This window comes from Schistocerca piceifrons, chromosome 3 (assembly GCF_021461385.2).
Source record: "Schistocerca piceifrons isolate TAMUIC-IGC-003096 chromosome 3, iqSchPice1.1, whole genome shotgun sequence".
NCBI lineage: Eukaryota > Metazoa > Arthropoda > Insecta > Orthoptera > Acrididae > Schistocerca > Schistocerca piceifrons.
This window is the reverse complement of record NC_060140.1, coordinates 554,069,163-554,092,371: the sequence shown is the minus strand read 5'-3', so window position 1 is coordinate 554,092,371 and position 23,209 is coordinate 554,069,163. Positions and strand designations below refer to the sequence as shown.

At 38.3% G+C, this 23,209-nt stretch overlaps 1 protein-coding gene across 4 annotated transcripts in view; it reads right to left on the bottom strand.

Annotated features, from left to right (window-relative positions):
• The window catches only part of LOC124789515 (TATA box-binding protein-associated factor RNA polymerase I subunit B), a 333,200-nt gene that overhangs the window by 245,939 nt on the left and 64,052 nt on the right, over positions 1 to 23,209 (bottom strand). For all 4 annotated transcript variants that reach the window (XM_047256902.1, XM_047256903.1, XM_047256904.1 and 1 more), the window contains exons 3-5: positions 20,754 to 20,952; positions 20,499 to 20,664; positions 6,501 to 6,646 (exon numbers count right to left, since the gene is read on the bottom strand). In XM_047256902.1, coding sequence (XP_047112858.1) covers positions 6,501 to 6,646; positions 20,499 to 20,664; positions 20,754 to 20,952 — 511 coding nt within the window. The remainder of the gene's footprint in view (positions 1 to 6,500; positions 6,647 to 20,498; positions 20,665 to 20,753; positions 20,953 to 23,209) is intronic.

Here is a 23,209-nt window from a genome sequence, read left to right as displayed (position 1 = left end):
AACAAGCTGTCTGTCCACATGAACGGTCACCAACAAACTGTGGCCAAAAAACAAGTGGACCACCCTGTAGCTGAACATGCTGCCAAACATGATACCCCTCATCTCAGTGACTGCTTCACAGCCTGTGCCATATGGATCCTTCCTACCAACACCAGCTATTCTGAATTGCGCAGGTGGGAACTTTCCCTGCAATACATCCTACATTCCCGTAACCCTCCTGGTCTCAACCATCCAGCCCCCTCCATGTTCCCATTCCAGCACTACACAGCTGTCATTTAACCGCCACACCCAGTCTTTTAATTCCTTTTTATTTTTATTTCTCTCCTTTCCGCTACTTACCCCCTCCCCCCTCCGCACCTTCTCTCCTGCCCTCCGTTTAAACTGCAACATTTCACTGTCCGCCACTCCCACCATCTATCCCTCCCCCTCCCCACCCCAGCCTCCTCCTTACCCCCACCCAGTCGCCATTCCCATCATGCACTGGTGCTGCTGCTCACAGTGTAGTTTCAGCTCTCTGAGACTGTTGACATGTGTGCAAGTTGCACTTGTGTGTGTGTGTGTGTGTGTGTGTGTGTGTGTGTGTGTGTGTGTGTGTGTGTACTGCTGACAAGGGCCTTAATGGCCGAAAGCTATGATTGTGTGAATCTTTTTATTGTGCCTACCTTGACTCAGCACCTCCACTATATGGTCAGTAGCAACTTTCCTTCTCTCATATTGTTATATTCCATCCTGGATTTTCCACTGTTTGACTAACACTTAATTTACAAATACCTGATGCTCAGATGTCACAGGCAACTTGAAGACATTCAGACATTACAGCTTTGTAGAGATCTAATTACAATTTTCCTAGCTGAGTCACCTTGTAAAGAAAGCTCTAACAAAGTTGATAATCTCAGCTTTTTCTCTGCCTCAAATATTTGCCTCATTTGACACATGGTACAGGGATCCAGGCAGCTGTCGATACAATCCAAACCTGGTTTCCAAGGCACCAGTCTGAAATTTTCCAGCCAGCAAGTACGACATTTTAAGTTCTGACAGACAATACCTTCTCAGTTCTAATAATGCATATGTTGTATGCTTGAGTGCAGAGTGTGTTTCCTTACTGAGCTTACCACTTGACAAATTCATCGAGCTCTAGTTGTCTAGCCAATTTAGAAAATTTTCTAGAAATTTACACCTCTCATCATCCTTGTGGCTTGTTAGAGGCTTTTGCATTTCCTCTCTAAGTCTAAGGCCTTTCAAATTTTAATAAATTCAGCAGTTCCTTCATAATTTTTAATGTTGTTTGTAGGTCCCAACTCCAGTAAACTACGATTGATGTTGTCATTGAAAATTTAACAAACAAGCTTTACATTTTGTTTTTCTAATGAAGAGGGCCACAAAGCTTCCATACTTAAGCCATATCCAAATTTCAGTAATTTGTTCGTTTCAATTGCAAATATGGACCTAATTGCAGAAAATGAAGTTTGCATTCTCACAGATATGTTTTCAAAGCTGGGGAACCAAAATGTCAGAAGCTCATCTTTCAAATTCACCCAGTTATTTCTGATGCATTTATAAATGTGTATTGGGTCTATAACATAAAACAAGGGTTTGGAATGATCTGAAGGGTGTGGGTAAGCAATATTAAGTTCTGATGGATTTGCAAAATTACTGACAGTTTTTTTATTAATTCATTTATTGTCAGAACAAATACAAATAACCTTTAACCTAAGACTTCCAACATTGAACAACTGGCCAGCAGTCATTTTATTTACAGACAAGATGTGGGCAGCATGTTTAAATGATGAAATTACACCTTGCACCATAAACACACGAGCAACTGTTGCAAGAGTAGTGGTGTCATGAGCCATACCAACTAAATTTCCTCTTATGTAGTCCATGGTTGGCTTAATGTGTATTTCATCTAACATGAGTGTCACAAAACAATCAATGATAATTCAGGTTTGATACTTTCTCCCTAATGTAAGCCAGAAAGTTTGGAATGTTAGGATCAACATCAGTATTTGCACAGATGTTTCTAATAGTATTAGGATGAGGCAGAATAATATTTCCAATGCTTCGTATGAATCTGTGAGCATGGCTTGAAATGAAGAACTACAAAGAAGCAAATACTAAAAGATGGGGAGGAAACCTATGTCTCCCAGAAGGTGAAAAGCTTAACTGAAACTGGCTTCTTATGAATTCCACAGCAGGTTTAGTTTTCCCCTCACATTCCAAGTTATCTAACAACTCAACAATGATGTCTTGAAGATGTTTTTCTTCCTTTTTGCACACTAAATTTGCAACAAATATTATAATGTTGTCTAGATCTTGGATATTACAGTTTTTGGAACTTTCTTGGAAGTGATTTCACAACCTTTAACATAAATTCTTACACTGAGTTCCTGATTAATAATTATGAACAAGACATGATGTGGTGTTCTTTCAGTGGCAACTTGAAATTAGCGGAGGTTGAGGCCTGCCGCTGCTCATACCTCACCTGTCTTTCAACAACATCTTTGACTCTGTACTTCCGCCTCGACTGACATCTCTGCCCAAACTCTTTGCCTTTACTAATGTCTGCTTGTGTCTGTGTATGTGCGGATGGATATGTGTGTGTGTGCGCGCGGGTGTATACCTGTCCTTTTTTCTCCCTAAGGTAAGTCTTTCCGCTCCCAGGATTGGAATGACCCCTTACCTTCTCCCTTAAAACCCACATCCTTTCGTCTTTCCCTCTCCTTCCCTCTTTCCTGACGAAGCAACCATTGGTTGCGAAAGCTAGAATTTGTGTGTATGTTTGTGTTTGTTTCTGTTTCTATCAACCTGCCAGCGCTTTCGTATGGTAAGTCACATCATCTTTGTTTTTAAATATATTTTTCCCACGTGGAATGTTTCCCTCTATTATATATAAGTTATGACATTAGAAACAGTATAGGTAGGAAAGATGGAGTCTGGACACATGTATGGATTAGCTGTGTAGAGTCAATAAGCTACTGAGAATCTTCGTCATAGAGATGCTTGAAGATAAGGGACAGAGTCTGTGCATACTGTTAAAGATTTAAGACGAGGCATACCCAATGTTATGTAGGTATTCAAGAGGACGATAAGTAACCCAGGAAAGGGGTGGTTTAATCTTTGATCAAGTGAACCCACAGACAGAATGACCTGAATGTCCTTTTTTCAAATAGAGGGATTACTAAGGGCACACTCACATTGCAAAGATAACAAGGTATTTACACAGTATCTGTCCATAGAAAAGGTGTCAGTGCACCTCTTACAAAGGTAGGAAGCTATATAGACTGTTAGCCACACTTCGGAAGTGTTCTAAAAAACAATTATAAGTTAACAGACTTCCTTGGGCAGTTATGATTATTTGAATTTACTTTTCCACACATATTACTTACCGCAGATTTGAGATTTGAAATTGTGGAGAATGATATTGATTAAAATGTCAGCAAATAACTCCTTGTGGTAAAGACGTAATTAAACATTTTCTAACTCAAAGTTATGCTGTTGGAACTAATGAATTGAAAGTAAAGTAAATTTCAATTACCTTTGTGTAAGAGTAGTGTGATAATGGTACAACTTGATCAAACATGGCAAATCTCTCTCGTGTTTTTATCAAAGAAAATGAAACAATTTACTTATAAAGTAATTGGATTATAGTACAAGGGAATGCAATACAAATAGAGCAGTAAAGTGCATAATGGGAAACCCATTTACTAGATTACAGCACACAATGAACAACTGTATGGTTGAATAGACATACACCAGTACTTTGAACAAAGTGTGTTAAGTGTGATACAAGTCCATTGAAGAGACACAATCTTTTACCCAAGCAAGCTGTATTATATAGTGGATATTTTTCAAAAATAAAAATGGGTTTGAACTTAAGTGACCTTAGGTACAGATAATAATAACAGAATGAAAGTTAAAACTATGGTTATTTGGTTGACATTATTCAGTGTTATGGGATGCTTGTAATTAGTTCAGTAGGATGGGTTACACAATACCTCTCATCTTAGTCGGGGAAACTGTGGTGCAACATGTCGATTCTAAGGAATAACATGTTCCACTTCTAACCATTCAGACAAACAAAAGATGTTTGTGAAAAATTGAAATGTCAATAAATGTGGAACATCCCACTGTGCGTGCTCTGGATAGCTGTATGTGCAGATTGGGTGGAAACGATGTCAGCTCACAACATCAACAAGGCGTGACAGCGAGTGCATGTCTCCACCTGCTGTGCAGGCCCGTTTGCGTTTGGCATTGTGGCTTGGTGGCACCTTGGAAGCCACAGAGCATACAACACAGGCAATAATGTCAACACCAGAACAATTGAAAATTATACATTCTGTAATGTGATATCTGTAAATCAAAACATGATGTAATCTATTTGGAGTTACAACTTAAAGAGAGCTCTGTTTCATCTGCAATAATTGTAAATGACAAGGTACGGTAGAAACATTGCACTTTATGGTAAATTTAGCTCACACTAACAAACCGAGTGACACATCATTCATGCAGTGGGACAAATCTACCAAAACCCCACCCGCACTGCACTCCATTACATGTTCTTTCCAACACAAGACACTAGAAAATGGCCCTTTGGGCTGAAGCAGACTGGTTGTTCGTAATGGATAGGAATGAAAAGCTGATGTAATTTTCTTCACCAGGATTTCCTGCTGTAACAAATACAGTCATGTGCCATACACGACTTATTTGGGATACAGTAGGTGCATGAATAACAGTAAGTTTAAACTCTGGTAGTACTTATGTTCTAAGGATAATGTGTTATTACTCTTCTGGATGATAAAGTATATTAGTTTTGAAACTTCCTGGCAGATTAAAACTGTGTGCCCGACCGAGACTCGAACTCGGGACCTTTGCCTTTCGCGGGCAAGTGCTCTACCATCTGAGCTACCGAAGCACGACTCACGCCCGGTACTCACAGCTTTACTTCTGCCAGTATCTCGTCTCCTACCTTCCAAACTTTACAGAAGCAGAAGAGCTTCTGTAAAGTTTGGAAGGTAGGAGACGAGATACTGGCAGAAGTAAAGCTGTGAGTACCGGGCGTGAGTCGTGCTTCGGTAGCTCAGATGGTAGAGCACTTGCCCGCGAAAGGCAAAGGTCCCGAGTTCGAGTCTCGGTCGGGCACACAGTTTTAATCTGCCAGGAAGTTTCACATCAGCGCACACTCCGCTGCAGAGTGAAAAGCTCATTCTGGAAACATCCCCCAGGCTGTGTCTAAGCCATGTCTCCGCTATATCCTTTCTTTCAGGAGTGCTAGTTCTGCCAGGTTCGCAGAAGAGCTTCTGTAAAGTTTGGAAGGTAGGAGACGAGATACTGGCAGAAGTAAAGCTGTGAGTACCGGGCGTGAGTCGTGCTTCGGTAGCTCAGATGGTAGAGCACTTGCCCGCGAAAGGCAAAGGTCCCGAGTTCGAGTCTCGGTCGGGCACACAGTTTTAATCTGCCAGGAAGTTTCACATCAGCGCACACTCCGCTGCAGAGTGAAAAGCTCATTCTGGAAACATCCCCCAGGCTGTGTCTAAGCCATGTCTCCGCTATATCCTTTCTTTCAGGAGTGCTAGTTCTGCCAGGTTCGCAGAAGAGCTTCTGTAAAGTTTGGAAGGTAGGAGACGAGATACTGGCAGAAGTAAAGCTGTGAGTACCGGGCGTGAGTCGTGCTTCGGTAGCTCAGATGGTAGAGCACTTGCCCGCGAAAGGCAAAGGTCCCGATTTCGAGTCTCAGTTGGGCACACAGTTTTAATCTGCCAGGAAGTTTCATATCAGCGCACACTCCGCTGCAGAGTGAATATCTCATTCTATATTAGTTTTAATCATAATGATAACTGGAATGAAATAATGGAAACTTCAGGTAGGAATATCAACAATGTAGAAAAAGAGAGACTGCTGCTTGTTGCAAAGATAATACACCATGTTGCAGACAGACACAATTAAAAGACACTTACACACAAGCTTTTGGGCATAGTGTTTGATGGAAAAAGAGGAAACGTGCCCCCCCCCCTTTTTTTTTTCACAAGCGAGCACACCTCACACACTTGGCCACCGACTCTGGCAGCTAGGACAAAAATGCCTGCTGCATGCATTCTGACTTGAGTTGCCAGTCATGTGTGAGTGAGGTGTGCTCACCTGTGTGAATGTAGGGTGTGTGTTTCTCTTTTTCTGAAGAAGGCTGTGGTCAAGAGCTTATGTGTCAGCATCTTTTAGTTTTAATTGTGCCTGTCCGCAACTTAGCATGGCATCTTTACGATAAGTAACAATCTACATTTTCCTACATTGTTATTCACTGGAGTTGTATTTCAACAAAGAACAAACATTGCTTAATGTTCCATGGACAGAAGAGTATGCCTATGCCTACTACTACTACTACTACTACTACTACTACTACTACTACTACTACCACCACCACCACCACCACCACCACCACCACCGTCACCACCACCAAACCCCCTAAAGTTATGCTAAGGGTCTTATTTGCCATTGTTCCATATTACCTTGATCTTGAACTGCAGGAGACAATGGATATTGTTTCCACAGATGATTCTCTCTCTCTCAAGCTCTGTTCAAGTTGAGAAGAAAAATCTAAGGAAGCCTCAACATCTTGCTGCACCCTCTTTGCTTCTTCAACCATAAGTTTTCTCTATAAGGTAGAATAACAATTTCTTCATAAGGAAAAGAAGATCTTGCAAAGTATATAAAAAACTGATGTATCTATATTATACATTATTGTAGAACATGCTCAATGTGAGAGAAATGGAAAGGGAGGGCAGACTATACAGCATGATTCACATTTTTGTGGGCACAGAGATGTTGCAGCCTGCCTTTGAACTATTCTTATTTGCTTTAGAATCAGCAGTTTTCTTTTCACAAAAAAAGTGATATTGCATGTTATTTTGATATTTATCTGCCTTCCGAATTCTTCATTTCCCATCACATAAAGGTCTTGAAATATGAGATACAGCAGTCAAAATCACCTTCTCCTTTATCCTCTTACTGCTTGTTCTATAGTCACAGGGTTTGTATTGATCAGCCCATTATTTCATTATTTGGAAATTATTGATTTTAAATTTTGTAGCTGGTTGTCCTCGTGCCACCATTACAGTTAAAATATGGATTGGCAAATACTTAATGTCACAATAACAGAAATAAAACTATGAACACAACTAATCTTATCTTTTAAATACAATGACAGAAACCAGTTTAACTAATACCTGCTGACAAGCACTCAAGAGCTCTGTGTGTGTGTGTGTGTGTGTGTGTGTGTGTGTGTGTGTGTAGATTCAAATGCCACAGCTTATCTTATGCTTTAGTTTGCTGAGAATTCCTCGACAAATGCAAAAAATGTGCAAATCCAAGTAAATGAACAGGACTCTCTTCTACATTTTACTTTCCATTTTCTGTATCAGTCTTGGTTATTTGTTTTATAATTGTAACCATTTTCTTATAAAAAAAGACTGGGCAGTCTCTACTCTTGACACAATAACCAGCAGTTTATACAAGCTTCTGGTGATGAATATGTCAGATTTATGAGAATCTTTCAAATTCATAAATTTAATAATTGCTGAACTATAGGTCCTCCATTGCCAAAATTTCTAATTTACTCACATTTCCCCTGTGTTTATATTATGTTACAAGTTCACGCATGCTAATTCATGATATCAATTGCTTAATACACAAATTCAGCTGTGACTGACTGGAACTAAACTGCAATAAACACAATTTATCAATAAAATTAATTTAAAAAATTAAAATTAGTTCTGATCTCCATTTTTTTATTGTTTATTTGCATTTTACTATAGTGATGATGTCATTCATCTAAGGAGAGGAATCTGTACTGTAACATACAAGGGGTGTTTGAAAAGTCAGTGCAAAAATAAAAACTACTTACGTGTTTGGGGTAAACCTTTTTTATTTTTGACATAGTTTCCTTTTAGACTTATAACTTCATCCAATGCTGTTCTAATTTGTTGGTCCCTTCTGAATAATATGAATTGTCCAAGTCTGCAAAATAGCTATTAGTTGCTGCAATCACCTCCTCGTTTGAATAAAATCTTTGTCCCGTCAGCCATTTCTTCAAATTGGGGAACGAATAGTAGTCCAAGGGATCCAAATCTGGAGAATAGGGGGAATGTGAAACGAGTTGGAATCCTATTTCCATTAATTTTGCGACCACAACTGCTGAGGTATGCTGGTGCATTGTCGTGATAGAAAAGGACTTTTTTGCGGTCCAATCGCCGCCATTTTTCTTGCAGCTCGGTTTTCAAATGGTCCAATAACGATGAATAATATGCACGTGTAATAGTTTTACCCTTTTCCAGATAGTCGATGAGGATTATCCCTTGCGAATCCCAAAAGACATAACCTTTCCGGCCGAAGGAATGGTTCTCCCTTGGTAACCCATTGTTTAGGATGTTGTTTGGTCTCGTGAGTATAGTAATGTATCCATGTTTCATCCACAGTGACGAGACAATGCTTAAAGTCCTGCGGATTCTTCCTGAACAGCTGCAAGCCATCCTTGCAACACTTCACACGATCCCGCTTTTCGTTAAGCGTGAGCAATCGCAGAACCCATCATGTGGGTAGCTTTCTCATGTCCAAATGCTTAAGCAAAATTATGTACCCGTTCATTCAAGATGCTCACAGCACTAGCAATCTCACGCAACTTAAGTCTTCTGTCATCCATCATCATATCATGGATTTTATCAATGATTTCTGGAGTAGTAACCTGTACAGGGCATCCAGAACATTCAGCATCACTTGTGCCCATATGGCCACTCCGAAAATTTTGAAACCACTTATAAACTGTTCTAATCGAAGGTGCAGAGACACCATAATATTTATCAAGCTTCTCTTTGGTCTCTTGAGACGCTTTGCCTTTCATGAAGTAATGTTTATAATCACCACACGAAATTCTTTTTCATCCATTTTTGGCAATCACTCGACTTCTGTGATTCACACGAATGCCAAACACAAAGAAATAGACCAATATGGCTGAAACTTGGTGTGCATTCTTTCCAAAGATGCTACTAGCTAAACATGACCTCGATATGTGCTGGTGGTGCCATCTCTCGGTCCTTGCACAGACTTTTCAAACGCCCCTTGTACAATGTGGCGAAGTGTTATGTTGCATATAATCTTCCGAAACGACACCATAAAAGTTTTATTTAAACAATCAGTTAGTACAGCATATTATTTGGAAGTTTGTTTTCTTCATGTGCAAGTATTTTGGAGTGGGCAGATGCAGCATATCTGCAAGCCAGGATGATGATATCAATCTCATTACATTTTGTGGTACCTGCTGTTTGGGAGGTTTACTCCGTGTCATTGGGTCGTACCTTGGAGATATGGTGTGAAACATGGGAGAACAACTGCCGTGACAATTGTAGTGATATCATGAGAACAGTAGAATCATTTTTATAAGCTGTCACTTTTCTGTTAGCTATCATTTGCCTCAGAATGAACATCAGTTAATATTAAAAGAAATTGTCATTGATACAGTTTGTTTGTCAAAAGTACTCTAAAAGGTGTTCAAGTGTTGTAATGAATTAGTCAAAACACTGCTGTTCAAGATGGCCTCTGCATCATATCTTGTGATATTTAAATTTGTGAGAGACCTTTTCAACCTCCAGCACAGAATAAGTTGGGGGAGGAGATGAAGTCTACATTATTGAAGACATACATGGTTTTTCTTTCTGACTTTACAGTTTAAATGCAAGAAGTCAGAATTAGTAATAAATGATAACAAAAAATTTCTTCATGAGCATGGCACATTACATAACACACAAGGCCAAGAGCACACCACATGTAGTGCCAGAGAAGGTAACTTCAGCACAAAGCAACATGTATGACAAAATACTAACTAAAAACATATCTGTCTCTTTTACTTGTTTCTTAGGAAGACACATTATAAAGAGTGTTAACACAGGTGTTACTTTAACTTTGTCACCACATAACACTATGGCGTGATGGAATATAAATGCCTGCAGCTTTAAGATAGATCACTACTCATAGAAGCTGGACTGAAGAGCTCACGTTGTTGTTGTCTTCAGTCCTGAGACTGGTTTGATGCAGCTCTCCATGCTACTCTATCCTGTGCAAGCTTCTTCATCTCCCAGTACTTACTGCAACCTACATCCTTCTGAATCTGCTTAGTGTATTCATCTCTTGGTCTCCCTCTACGATTTTTACCCTCCACGCTGCCCTCCAATGCTAAATTTGTGATCCCTTGATGCCTCAGAGCATGTCCTACCAACCGGTCCCTTCTTCTTGTCAAGTTGTGCCACAAACTCCTCTTCTTTCCAATTCTATTCAATACCTCCTCATTAGATATGTGATCTACCCATCTAATCTTCAGCATTCTTCTGTAGCACCACATTTCGAAGGCTTCTATTCTCTTCTTGTCCAAACTATTTATCGTCCATGTTTCACTTCCATACATGGCTACACTCCATACAAATACTTTCAGAAACGACTTCCTGACACTTAAATCTATACTCGATGTTAACAAATTTCTCTTTTTCAGAAACGGTTTCCTTGCCATTGCCAGTCTACATTTTATATCCTCTCTACTTCGACCATCATCAGTTATTTTGCTACCCAAATAGCAAAACTCCTTTACTACTTTAAGTGTCTCATTTCCTAATCTAATTCGCTCAGCATCACCCGACTTAATTCAACTACATTCCATTATCCTCGTTTTGCTTTTGTTGATGTTCATCTTATATCCTCCTTTCAAGACACTGTCCATTCCGTTCAACTGCTCTTCCAAGTCCTTTGCTGTCTCTGACAGAATTACAATGTCATCGGCGAACCTCAACGTTTTTATTTCTTCTCCACGGATTTTAATACCTACTCCGAATTTTTCTTTTGTTTCCTTTACTGCTTGCTCAATATACAGATTGAATGACATCGGGGACAGGCTACAACCCTGTCTCACTCCCTTCCCAACTGCTGCTTCCCTTTCATGCCCCTCGACTCTTATAACTGCCATCTGGTTTCTGTACAAATTGTAAATAGCCTTTCGCTCCCTGTATTTTACTCCTGTCTCCTTAGAATCTGAAAGAGAGTATTCCAGTCAACATTGTCAAAAGCTTTCACTAAGTCCACAAATGCTAGAAATGTAGGTTTGCTCACAGACATGTGGAAAAGGATGATAACTGTCAGTTTCCATACAAAGTCCAAAACCTTTAGCATTTATCATTTTATACATGTGCGTCTGCTATTCAGTACCTCTTCTATTTGGTACATAGTGATCTATTGTAACAAAGAAGTTTATTGAAACTATAGTATTTCCCAAAGGTTTGATTGTAAATGTCTATTTCCTTGAGTTTTCAGTCTGCGAAATTGAAATAATGTATCAAATGTACTGTCTCTTACTTTTTAAAACAGTAAATAAGTTATGGCACAGCTCTGCAAAGAACCACATATTTTTACACTTTCTCTCCAAAATGCTTGAGGATGCTTATCTTGCATACCCATTTTGTGGCCTGCGTGCTTATTATCACAGAATGATCAGATTGTTTCTCTGGGAGCACACAATAACCAACGATTCAACTGACCACCCATTCATTCTAAAAGTGTTTCACTAACCTAAGTTAGACAAACATTCTCTAAACTAATTTGTAATTTCTTTGTGATTCTTCCATGGATGACATATTATCACTGACAGCACTTCCCCAATATTCTACCAATAAACCGATGGCTACCACCTGCTTTACCCATAACTGAACCTAAGTGATCATTCCATTTCATATCCCTACAAAGTGTTACACACAGGTATTTGTATGAGTTAGCCAATTCCAACAGTGACTCATTGCTATTACAGTCATAGGTTAATAAGACTCTTCATTTTTTGAAGTGCAAAATTTTAGATTTCTGAACATTTAAATCAAGTTGCCAACCTCTGCACCACTTTGAAATCTTATCAAGATCTAACAGAACATTTATGCAGCTTCTTTCAGATAGTACTTCATCACAGATAGCTGCATAATCTGCAAAAAGCCTGATTTTACCTTTAACATTGTCTGCAACGTCATTAATATACAACATGGGCAGTGTGGATCCCAACACACTTCCCTGGAGCACACCTGAAGTTACTTCTACGTATGATGATGACTCTCCATCCAAGATAACCTCCTTACCAAAAGGTCCTCAACTCAGTCACACATTTCAAAATTTCACCTGATATATGCCACATGACCATACTTTTGACAATAAGTGTAGGTGTGGTACTCTGTCAAGTGCTTTTCGGAAATCAAGAAACCTGCATCTACTTTGTTGCCTTGATCCAAAACTTTCAGTATGTCATGTGAGAAAAGTGTGAGTTGGCTTTTACATGACCGATGTTTTCAAAAACAATGCTGGTAGGCATTGAGGAGTCATTCTGTTCAACATATCTCATTATGTTTGAGGTCAGAATATGTTCTAAGATTCTGTGGATCAATTCTACTGTCGTTCTTGTAGATGGGTGTGACCTGTATAGAATCTTACAGGGATTCCATTGGGCACCAAACCTTTGTTCAGTTTTAACGAGTTCAACTGTTTCTCAACACCACTGACACTAATACTTATTTCATTCACCTTTTCAGAGGTACAAGGATTAAATTGGGGCAGTTCTCCTAGGTTTTCCTTTGCAAAGGAGAGTGATGTTGTAGCAAATGCAATAGATGAAGCACAAAAACCAAGACAGATCCAGTGCTGTAACAAGATAAAACATATTACAGTAGTAAGAGGAAAAATAAAACATTGTGGAACAACAAAAATTTAAAAACATTGAGTTTTCAAAAGTATGCCTATTTTGTAGTGCACATCATCCTGTATGGTTTGATGTATAAAACATATATATTTGAGAGATTATAAGTCACGTTATTTGGTCTGAAGTGTATCAAGATGCAGCGTCACACCCCTCTGCATAGCATTCTTCTGTCATACGTACATGTATTTTGCTCCATAGAATTTGAATGTTTATATTTGCCATCAAATCTATATTCAGGCACCTTGAAAATGAAAACTTATTGAAGAATGGGTCATTCCACTGTTGCGGGTGTCACATTTTTCACAGTTAAAGTTATATTTATTTGTACTTCAGGTGTCATAGTAAGGCTAACTTTAATTTAGTGAATAGACTAGCAGGTTATTAAGTTCCTGTACAAATTTTAGCTCTCAATTTTACACTCAACCTGCTAAAAAAAAATCGTGAAGAAGTGTTGCAGGTGTGACAAAACTTTACTCTTCATTTGCACATAGCCGTGTTCTTTAGTTATTTCATCTTCTACTTCTGAATCAGGATGGTTGATAATTTTTCACACAGTGAAGAAAGGAGTAATAAAATACAAGATATGATAACTTTTATTCACAGACACTTCCGAAAGACAACTTTTTTTTTCTTCGTTTTGCGGGTGTGACACATAGGTACATCAATATTATTGAGTGAAATGTAAAACAAAACGACAAGAAAATACTTTAATTATTATGTTAAAATGATAAAAACTTAAACAAGAGAGAACTAGGCCTATTTCATACTACTGCAAAACGAATTGTCCCCTGTTATTCAACAGTTTGGGTGGATTTACTTTCTAGGAGATTACTGAAATATTTTCCCTAGACATGTCTTCTTCTGTGGCCCAAATCCAGCATTTGCCACTGGGTTGCATACACTTCAGCAAGACCTGCTCAGCTTGTTCATCAACTTGAAGAACTTCTGCAAAGTATTTCTTCTTCAAACAGGACTTTCCAGTGACAGTCAACTCTGACAGTACAAAGTCTCCTATAGTAAGTTTCAAGGATTCTTCACTATCAACACTACACATCGAATCGTGTGCATTTTCATGGTTATGAAGTGATATCACTGTTGTAATCTCTTGGGCAGATGTAGCAGAAACCCTTATAACTCCCTCTTTAACTGGTATAATGCAATGGAGTTTGTGCAGTCCTGAAATAGGCTGTACGCCTTTCCAAAGATTATCCAACGTAGCCATTGCTGAATTAATTTCTTCAGATGATAAGTAGAGGGTTGTAATCCCTTTCAGTTTCTCCTTGACGCACTTGTAAAAATCATAAGGAGTGTTAATAGTAACCCTCCATGATTTTACAGTTCTCCAAGCTGTTCTTTTCACAGTACCACCAATGCCATCAACTGCACCTTTACTGTGAGAACTGGCAAAAAAATTCCAGTCACCAGTAATGCCAAAGTCAGCTTGTAAATATGTAACATTTAATAATGTGAAGTGATTCTTGAATTGCGCTGTGCAACCATCGGAGAAAATCTTGATTCTCTGAAGATAAGGAAATTCTCTCTTTAGGTCCTGAAAAAGCAGCTTAAGCATTGTTCAAACTGAATATTTATTGTGGGACAAGTCATCGTTAACAATGGCATAGCTGTGTATGGTGCCGTCTTTAATCCAGGCCACAGCTGTAAATATAGTTGTCTGCTGTCGGTGCCAGTGAGCACTCTGGATCTCATCCTGACAAACAGAAGTATAATTTCCAGCATAGTCAACCTGCAAAACCAAATTGTGATTACTGAAATTTACTTTTGCATCCTCAAAGTACTTTGATTACTTCTTCTTAACATAACAGTGCAGATTGAATCCCAGAAGCTGTTTTTCTATTTCTTTAATGGCATTCAAAAAACTGTCCCAACTGTTTCTATACGCTGAGGGCGACATTCAACACCTTTCCATTGAGTCCATTCAAGCTCAATGTTAAGTACTTCTTCATCAACAAGGCTCTTCGCATTTAAAGTGTTACACTTTTCGCAGGCACTGGACATACACTTATAATTTTCTGTGTCACAGACAAGAATGCTAACTAAATCTTGTGCTCTACTTGGAAATGTATTGGTTTCTCTTGCAATGCTTTCAACCAAATACTGTATGTTTGCGTGGTATCGACAAATACACACATCGTGTGGCATAAATGATACAGGGTATACAAAAGGTGGACGAAGAGAGAATAATTTTGATTTTTTTATCTCACACTCTGGATATTCAAGAATAAATTGTTCATATGCTTCAGATACTGTCATCGTCATATAGCACTTCTGTTTCTGTTCTCGTTCTCCAGTTTCAGGGTTCTTGACAGTAACCACATCTTTTCTTCCTGGTTCTTTTCGGCTATGTTGTCACGAAGGTAGAAGTTCTTAATTTTATTTTCTGTATCTGCACTGAGAAACTTACTCCCTTTCTTGTACGTATCTTTTTTAAGTTTATTTGCAACTTCAGGCTGCTCATCGTTAAACAGCTTTGCCACTACATCCTTTTGCTTCCTTGGGCTGCATGGTAAGCTTTTCTTCACCTTGTTTACCACCTTCCCAAGTGATCTTTTGGATCTATATGGTTTAGAGGGCAACAAAGTGCAAGATGAAGTGGGAGTTTGAGCAGAAATGTTATTCTTTTCTCGATGTCTCCTTTGCCTTTTCCTATCTTGCATACGTTTAAGTTTCTTTTGATCGTCCTGCAAGGCAGCTTTATTTTTTTTCTCTCCGTAACCTATCTCTTTTGCGTTCCTTTTCTAACATTGCCTGATACTGAATTGGAGATTTCTTCAGTTTTTCCCTAAACTTGCAGCACCTTTCAGTGGATGACATGCTTGTCCTATAATAAATTACAAGAATAATACTTTTAGCTAGTTAATAATAATAACAATCACAACAATAATATCAACAATAACAATAATTGTGTCTGTTGTTACAGTAAAATTTCCTTGTTTAGTTCTGGTATCATGGTAACAGCTCTAACACTTTGACATGTCACATCCGAAAAGCGTTTCTTGACATGATAAGAGTGTTCCTACAAAAAAATATTATAATTCAAAGTTGTAGCCCATGTAACTAACCTCACTTTTACATACTTTCAACTTTACATAACATGAAACTAAACTGATAAACAAATAAATGTCTATTTCTGTGTTGTGGGTGTGACAGAAATTCCGTATTTTGTTTTTTTTAAGATTCAGAGCTTATTTACCTGCATTATAAATGTAAAACCACAGTTACAGCTTCACAATTAACCAGAGAGTATATGCACAACACATGGACATTCAACTTCAAAGACACTAGTCTGTAGGGCTGCCAACATTTCACATTACATTTTACAATTTTTTCCCCTGATAAACAAAACATAAACTCGCACAGTATTTTCGTAAAAAGCTAATTTAATTTACAGTAATAATCATGCTTATAGACTATTAGAGAGCAGTGAATATATAGCTCTGAAAAGACTGAAATTATATTTAAATAAATCCTAAACTATCATTAAAAGAATAAAACATAAAATATTGCTGTCACACAGTAATAGCACTTTGATTAATAAGTGAAATAGCTAATTTAAGCAACCTTTGAATAAGGCTCAGGGTTCATTAAATAAAAACAATATCCCAAAGTTAATGCTTTAATATAGTTAATAAAGTTAATACAGTATGCTTAATACTTTCAGTCAAAATTGTGTAAATAGCAGGTTTTAATTGGGCCTTACACCTTAAAAATATTTAAGTATTTGAAAATAACTAATAGTACTATAGTAATATAGTAATACAGTACTAAACTACTACTAATATTTCGAAACTGAAAATTTAACATTATGTATGTATTTAGTTCTCTATTTTATAAAGATTTTTAATACTGCTCTAAATGCCATTATTAGGGCTAGAGTGTCTTTAGAAAGGTGCAAATGTTGACCGTCTGACTGGATTACTGAATATGAAGTTGTTGTTGACTGGTCGGATATCCAATTCACCCAAAATATCTCAGTGGACATGAAGAACAGCGAAGTTGTTCAATCGCTTCTGTCCCATTGTTGATCGGAGATATGACTTCTGACGCCTAACGGCTCTAAATGACCGTTCTGCTGTTGCTGTCGTGATTGGGACTACTTGAAGAAGCTTAATGCACTTCACTACTTCACATTACATTTCTCCAACTGCAGGCTCTTGTGTAATGTACTTTCTTACATCACGCGTATTTTTTCAGACCAGCTGTCTTTTATTAGCAATATCGATTAACATATTCAAGTGTAAGCATAGTCTCTCAATGTCTAGATCATTTTTGAAAAACTCAGTTGATTTTTCCAAATTTGTTTCACCTCTGTTTACTAAAAGCAAGCACTCTTGTTTGACTGCAATGACCTGTGCGAGTCCAGTCCAGTTGAAGCAAACCTCTCAGTAATGCAAGATTGCACTGTTTCACAAACTTCAATGCAAATAGCTTTGCAGTATTCCTTTGGGATTTTGAAAGTGTGCGGTGAGCTGGCTACGTTGAGTTCATACTTCTTTGGTGTACTTCGATTCCAAGGAAGCGAAGGATCAACAATTTGTTAAGGTTTTCTTTTAAACACAATTCCCAAAAGTGTTCAAAACTATCATGCCTTCCATTCAATATACAAATCAAGCCCTCATATATTTTTTCCAGATCAGCAACACTTAGATTATGGCATTGAATTTTTTCATTGAAATCCTCTACTGGGTTCATTGCATGGCAATAAAGACATACAAAAAAAAAAAAAAAAGTCTTGAATTGTAATATTGACTCAAGATAGCCTGCACATTTGTAACATGAATCTGTTTTGTCCTCTGCAGAAAATGTTTCAAAAAACTCTAGAAGTTCTTCAAAGTTTTTCAATATTCTCAAGATACTAGAAGCTTGCACAGTCTATCAAGTCGGGCAAAGGGGCCATAGACCAGCTTGGTCGTTGGCGCTCTCACAGCGTATGCTTCTGGAGAGTTCCATCCTTTTGTTGGATTCCCTTATGGTCTTTTTTAAGTCCTTGGCTAAAGCCATATTATCCCACATAGACATAAGATGGTGAAGACTGTCTACAACTGCCAACTCTTAACTGTGAGCAGTGCAGTGCACATAACGTGCTTTTGGTTGTATATCCAAGACTAACTTTTTTAGTCCTTTGAACTTACGTCTCATATTCGAGGTACCATCACAGCATTGCCCTCTTAAGTTATCCGTTGACAAATGAAGACAAGCAAACACATCTTTTAAAATACTAAACGGAGTTTGTGATTCAGTGCTGGGGATCTCGTATAAGCCAAAAAAGTCTTAGTTGACAATTACGGAATCACTGACAGTACAAATACAAAATGACACTTGTTCATGAATTGAAGAATCACTTGTTTCAGTAACCATAATAGAAAAATGTTCAGTCTTCTAGATTGAAGCCAATACCTTTCTCAACACAGACTTGCCTAGTAGATCAATGATCTCCTTTTGAATATCGTGGGACGTCCACTTACAGCCCAAACACTCTAACCAATCTTTAAACTCAGGTATGTCATTCTTTCGGAGTTCCATTAACTGAAAAAAAATTTGAGTTTATATCTTCGTGCCCTCTAATTGCAAGTCCTTGTCAGCAAAGAATTGCACGGTAGTAAAAATTGTCTCAATAGTTAAACAGCCTTTCTTCATATCACTATCTAACTGTTCATTCAATTGGGAGGTCACACTTCAGTTAGTGATAGAATTTAGTTTCAGAACTTCTTCTTTATGTGTAAATGTATTTTAATGAAGATGGAATTTTTCCAAAGCATTTTTCCAGTTAGAAAACCCTATGGAAGTGAATGCATCTTCATCTTTTGAAGCAAATTGTAATAGATTTTTAGCATCTGCCTCTTTGCAGGTTTTGCAAAACCTTTTTCAGTAGATGCTTCATATTCTAGCCATGTATATTTGATCAACTAAGACTTCTGAAATGATCTTCCCTTACTGGACTGTCCAGGTTTTGGCTGTGAACGGTTCTCGTTGAAGACGACGAAGCAACTAACGACAAAATAATTGTTGAAGGTTGACTTGCAGTATCATCAACTTTCCAAGCATGCGTTTTTGGTAACAAATTATCCATTGCAAACTTGATTCACAATACACTAAGAGACTAAAGTAAAATAATAAAATATAGTCCTATAAAATAGTCCACTAGACACTAAAGTCAGAACACTAAACACGTCTGCAGCACGCACTGAACGAAACTATCCAAACTGAACGACTGCAACAGCAGGTTGGGCTTTATATAGTCGTGACATCATAAAGTCTCGAAGCATCAAGGCGACATGAGGAAGAGAGTTCCAGGCACTTCTGCTCCAGTCCTTTTTATTTCGCTGCGGCTGCAGCACTGGCCCACTGGCACCAGACGTTACCTGAAGGTTTGCCCACCAGGACAAATTCTAAGTGTGCCCGCAGCACCGTAACACTATCATGATTCACACGATTTGTTTTCAGTTAACCTGCTTCTTACCCTAATAATTATTTGTTTTAACTCATTACTGAATGTATTTTAAAAGGTAACTATCATCAAAGAAGGAAAATAAAAAATTCCAACATAATTTTGTGATTTTACAGAGCATTATAAAACTACTAATTTCCTTAAATTACTGGGGGCTCCCCCCCCCCCCCCCCCCCCAAAAAAAAAAAAAAATCGAACGAATTTTTGAGGGGCCTTGGGTCCCCTCAGGCCTCATGGAGTTCGTGCCTGTGACAAAGGCAATAGAAACGATGGGAAGTAAACAGACCGAGTGGCTCCACATGGTGCAGTGACATGTGTGGTTAGGTGAGTAGATGGTGTGGGTACTGCCCAGCTCTTGGTCCGGTAACAGACGTGAAAAGTTCCGAAATTCTTAAAGACACTTCCTCTTAAGTAAAACTTATGCGATACATGTGGACGCTTTGTAAGAAAGCAAGGTGACTGTTTATCTTAATTTTATTTCAATTGTGTCTTGAAAAAAGCAGTTGAAACTGGGATGATAAATAGGAAGACTACAATCTACCAATAATAAGGTTGTAATGGAAGAAGACAAGCACTAAAGAAAGCTGCATGACATTTACGCAGGAAGTATGTCATGTGCATAGATCATTTTGATGAACATCGTTGTAGTGCAGCTGTGACTTTGATGATGTGTCACATTCACATGGAAGGATCTGCTGACTCTCCAAGGCCAAAAAACATGTGCAATTCATTCTTCCACGAGAGGTTTTAAACACTTAACTGCACAGGTACATGAATCATTAAATGGTATGAATGCTTTCCATGCATACTAGTCCCCAGGAACAAGATGTTTAAATATTTGTTGTGGTAATACTAAAGTGTTTCTAACAATGCAGTATTCATTAATTTATGTAAATTATAGCAACACAAATTTAGTTTACAGATTTTGCCACTGAAGTTACACTGCTTTCCGTGAAGGCCTAAAGTCAAGATCATTTATTGTGTTGTCAATAAATGCTTTGAGACTACTGAAGTTTCCAGTAAACATGCATTGTTCAGGCTTGGAAAATGAGAAAAATAATGACAAAACAAATACACATGCTTCAGTCAGAAGAATTTAGTTCTTTGACAAAAAATGCTCCTGTGCATGTTGGCTATCAACACACAGAAATACAGTAACACTGGTGCAGTACGATACTGTAATATTCTAATACAATATTTTATGCTTTGCACCTTAATAAAAATAAAACAGACCAAATATATACTAAAATTTTTGTAGTCACTAACACTTACACGTTTCGACTGAAATTTCTTTCTCTGTAGATAGCGAGAGCTCGTATAGCTTGATGACACTGTCGACTGTGACATCGATGATGCTGACTTGACACTTTTACATGATGAGCTTTTCCTGCTAGAAGTTTCTGATTTCATTTTTATGCCACAGATTAAAGAAGCATCCCTGCAAGAAACAAAACTTGTTCATTTTTTAAAAGGTACAAACCCATATGGTTTTTAAAACTACTGCAATAGATTCAACTGATAACATACTGTAGATCAAAGTCTACTCCTAGTTTGGGCATAGCTTGGTTTTTCTTTGATGTAAATGCAACGCCCATCTTCCTCAGGTAGCTAGCCCACAGCTGAAGCACTAGTTCCCTTAATGATGGTTTTGCTCCAAGCTCAATCACTTCATCGACCAAGCCTTTTAAAATCCAGTTATATGCTTCCCATGTTGTCCATTCTCTGTCTACAAAGATAACATGTGAGCATGTGTTTTCTGTTATAACAAGATAACATGCTATTCAATATTAGAAAATACTAAACGTTATGGAATCCTGAATTACGATTAGTTCAATCATTAAAATAATACTTGCACGCAAATCAACAGCTGGAAGCACATTAGTAAAGAGTTGGACTGATGGAGAAACCGACACACAAATCACTTTCTACTAGTAGTGCAAGGTACACTTTCTTTCACAGTCTTGCCACAGAACAAAATTCATAAATTATCAGCATAAGTACTACACAGACTACCATTTCAACTACTTCCTCCACAACTTTAATAACTGGATGCTCTCATTAGAATGACAGTGTATAAGCTCAGACATTTTCCTCGTCAATCAAGCAAATAATGCTCCCTGAGGATTGTGAAATACATTAGAATTTAAATAGACAGCTGTATTCCAAGTTTTATTTTTATAAATAATGGAAGGAATGAAGGTAACAACTCCCCATATAACTGAGGTGTTGAGCAGTCGATAGGCACATAAACACGGTTGAAAGATACAGTGTTGGAGCAAAGGATGGCTGACATCTATGAGAGAAAGGCAGCAAACACATGAGATAGGAATGCGGCATCGCTGAGCCTACTCAGGTGTCTGCGACAGGATTGGAGAAGTATGTGCAGAATGGGTACATAGGACACATCTTGGGTCTAGGTCTCCCAAAGGAATATTACCAATGTGGCAAGGGATTAGGTGTCAATGTGATGTAAGGACGGAACAGGATATTTTGTAGCTTACCATGTGGATCCCTACACGCTGTATACAATGACATGGAGGACTGGACTACGAGGATAAGAGGAGTAGACTGAACAAGAGAGAGGAGGCTAGGTGAGCTTGAGTCCAGGAGGACCACATGATCAAAGGATGTATTGTCTATGTAACTCCCATCTGCTACTTCAGAGAAGTTGGTATTAGACATGAGAATCCAGAAGGTAGATGATGTGAAGTATCATTTAAAGTCAACCATGTTGGGCTCACCGTGTTTTCCATCAATGGCTGTTCAGCTATGTTCTTGGTCACGGTCTGAAGTGGCCAGTTGATGATCATACCCACATAAAGTCTGTGCAAAACTAACACCAGAGCTGATTTATGATACTGTGACAGGATTGGAATAGGATACACAGAATGGACACATAGGGCACATCTTGCATCTAGGTCTTCCAAAGGAATATTACCAATGTGGCAAGAGATTAGGCATTGATGTGATGTAAGGATGGACCAGGATATTTTGTAGCTTGCCACGTGGATCCCCACATACAACATCCCTATGCACCAACATCCCCCAATGCCCTTGGACTTGCTTCTATTGAACACTACTTTTCCCTCTGTCTAACAGACTCCAAAAACAACTGTATTCCTTATGCATCTAACAAATTGAATTCTTCCCTGTAACTACTTCTCACGCCATGAGCACTCATGTATGCCACCCTGTTTATGGACCATCTAGAGATAACCTTCCTAACCACACCGCAACCTAAATCTCTGCCTGGTTCACGTTTTTATGGTATCTTCATATCTGAGCCCATGGCCAAGACACTCCATCCTCATTCCCCTATACCCTCAATGATTTCTCTTCCATCTGCTTCACCTGGTTCTCGTCAATCAACATGCCATCTTCCTGGATGCTGACCACCTTTCAAATGGCACCATAAAAACTTCTGTCCATAATCAAGCTCACTAACTATCACAGTACCTTCACTTTGGTAGCTGCCACCACATTCATGCAAAGAAGTTCTACCTTACAGTCTGAGATTTTCTCTTACCCAATATGCTGAAGGCCTTACTATCATAAGGTTTTCACAGATACATATTAACTTATAAACCTAGACCCCAAGTAAATCTTCCATGTCATGTATGTGTGCACATACATTCTGTAATAATTAATTCTACAGAAGAGCATTCCCAACAGCTTAGCAATAGTTTCATTCTTGTTTATTTTCCTATCAACCACTCAACACCTCAATTACATCTTCATTCTTTCCGTGATTTACAAACTATTGTGAGAATCATTCCCTTATGATTGGAGCGGCAAACATCAACACACTCTGATAAAAAGTTGTCAGCTTATTTGTTCAGCAAAGTTGTCAAAAGAGTTTGTTCACTGGCTGCCAGGAATGCTGTGATTAAATTTCTCTTTGTTGAAATGCAATGCTTTATGATGTTTTTCTGACAAAACTGCAGTAGATACCAATCAAGATTTGCTGATACGCCTAAGCATAA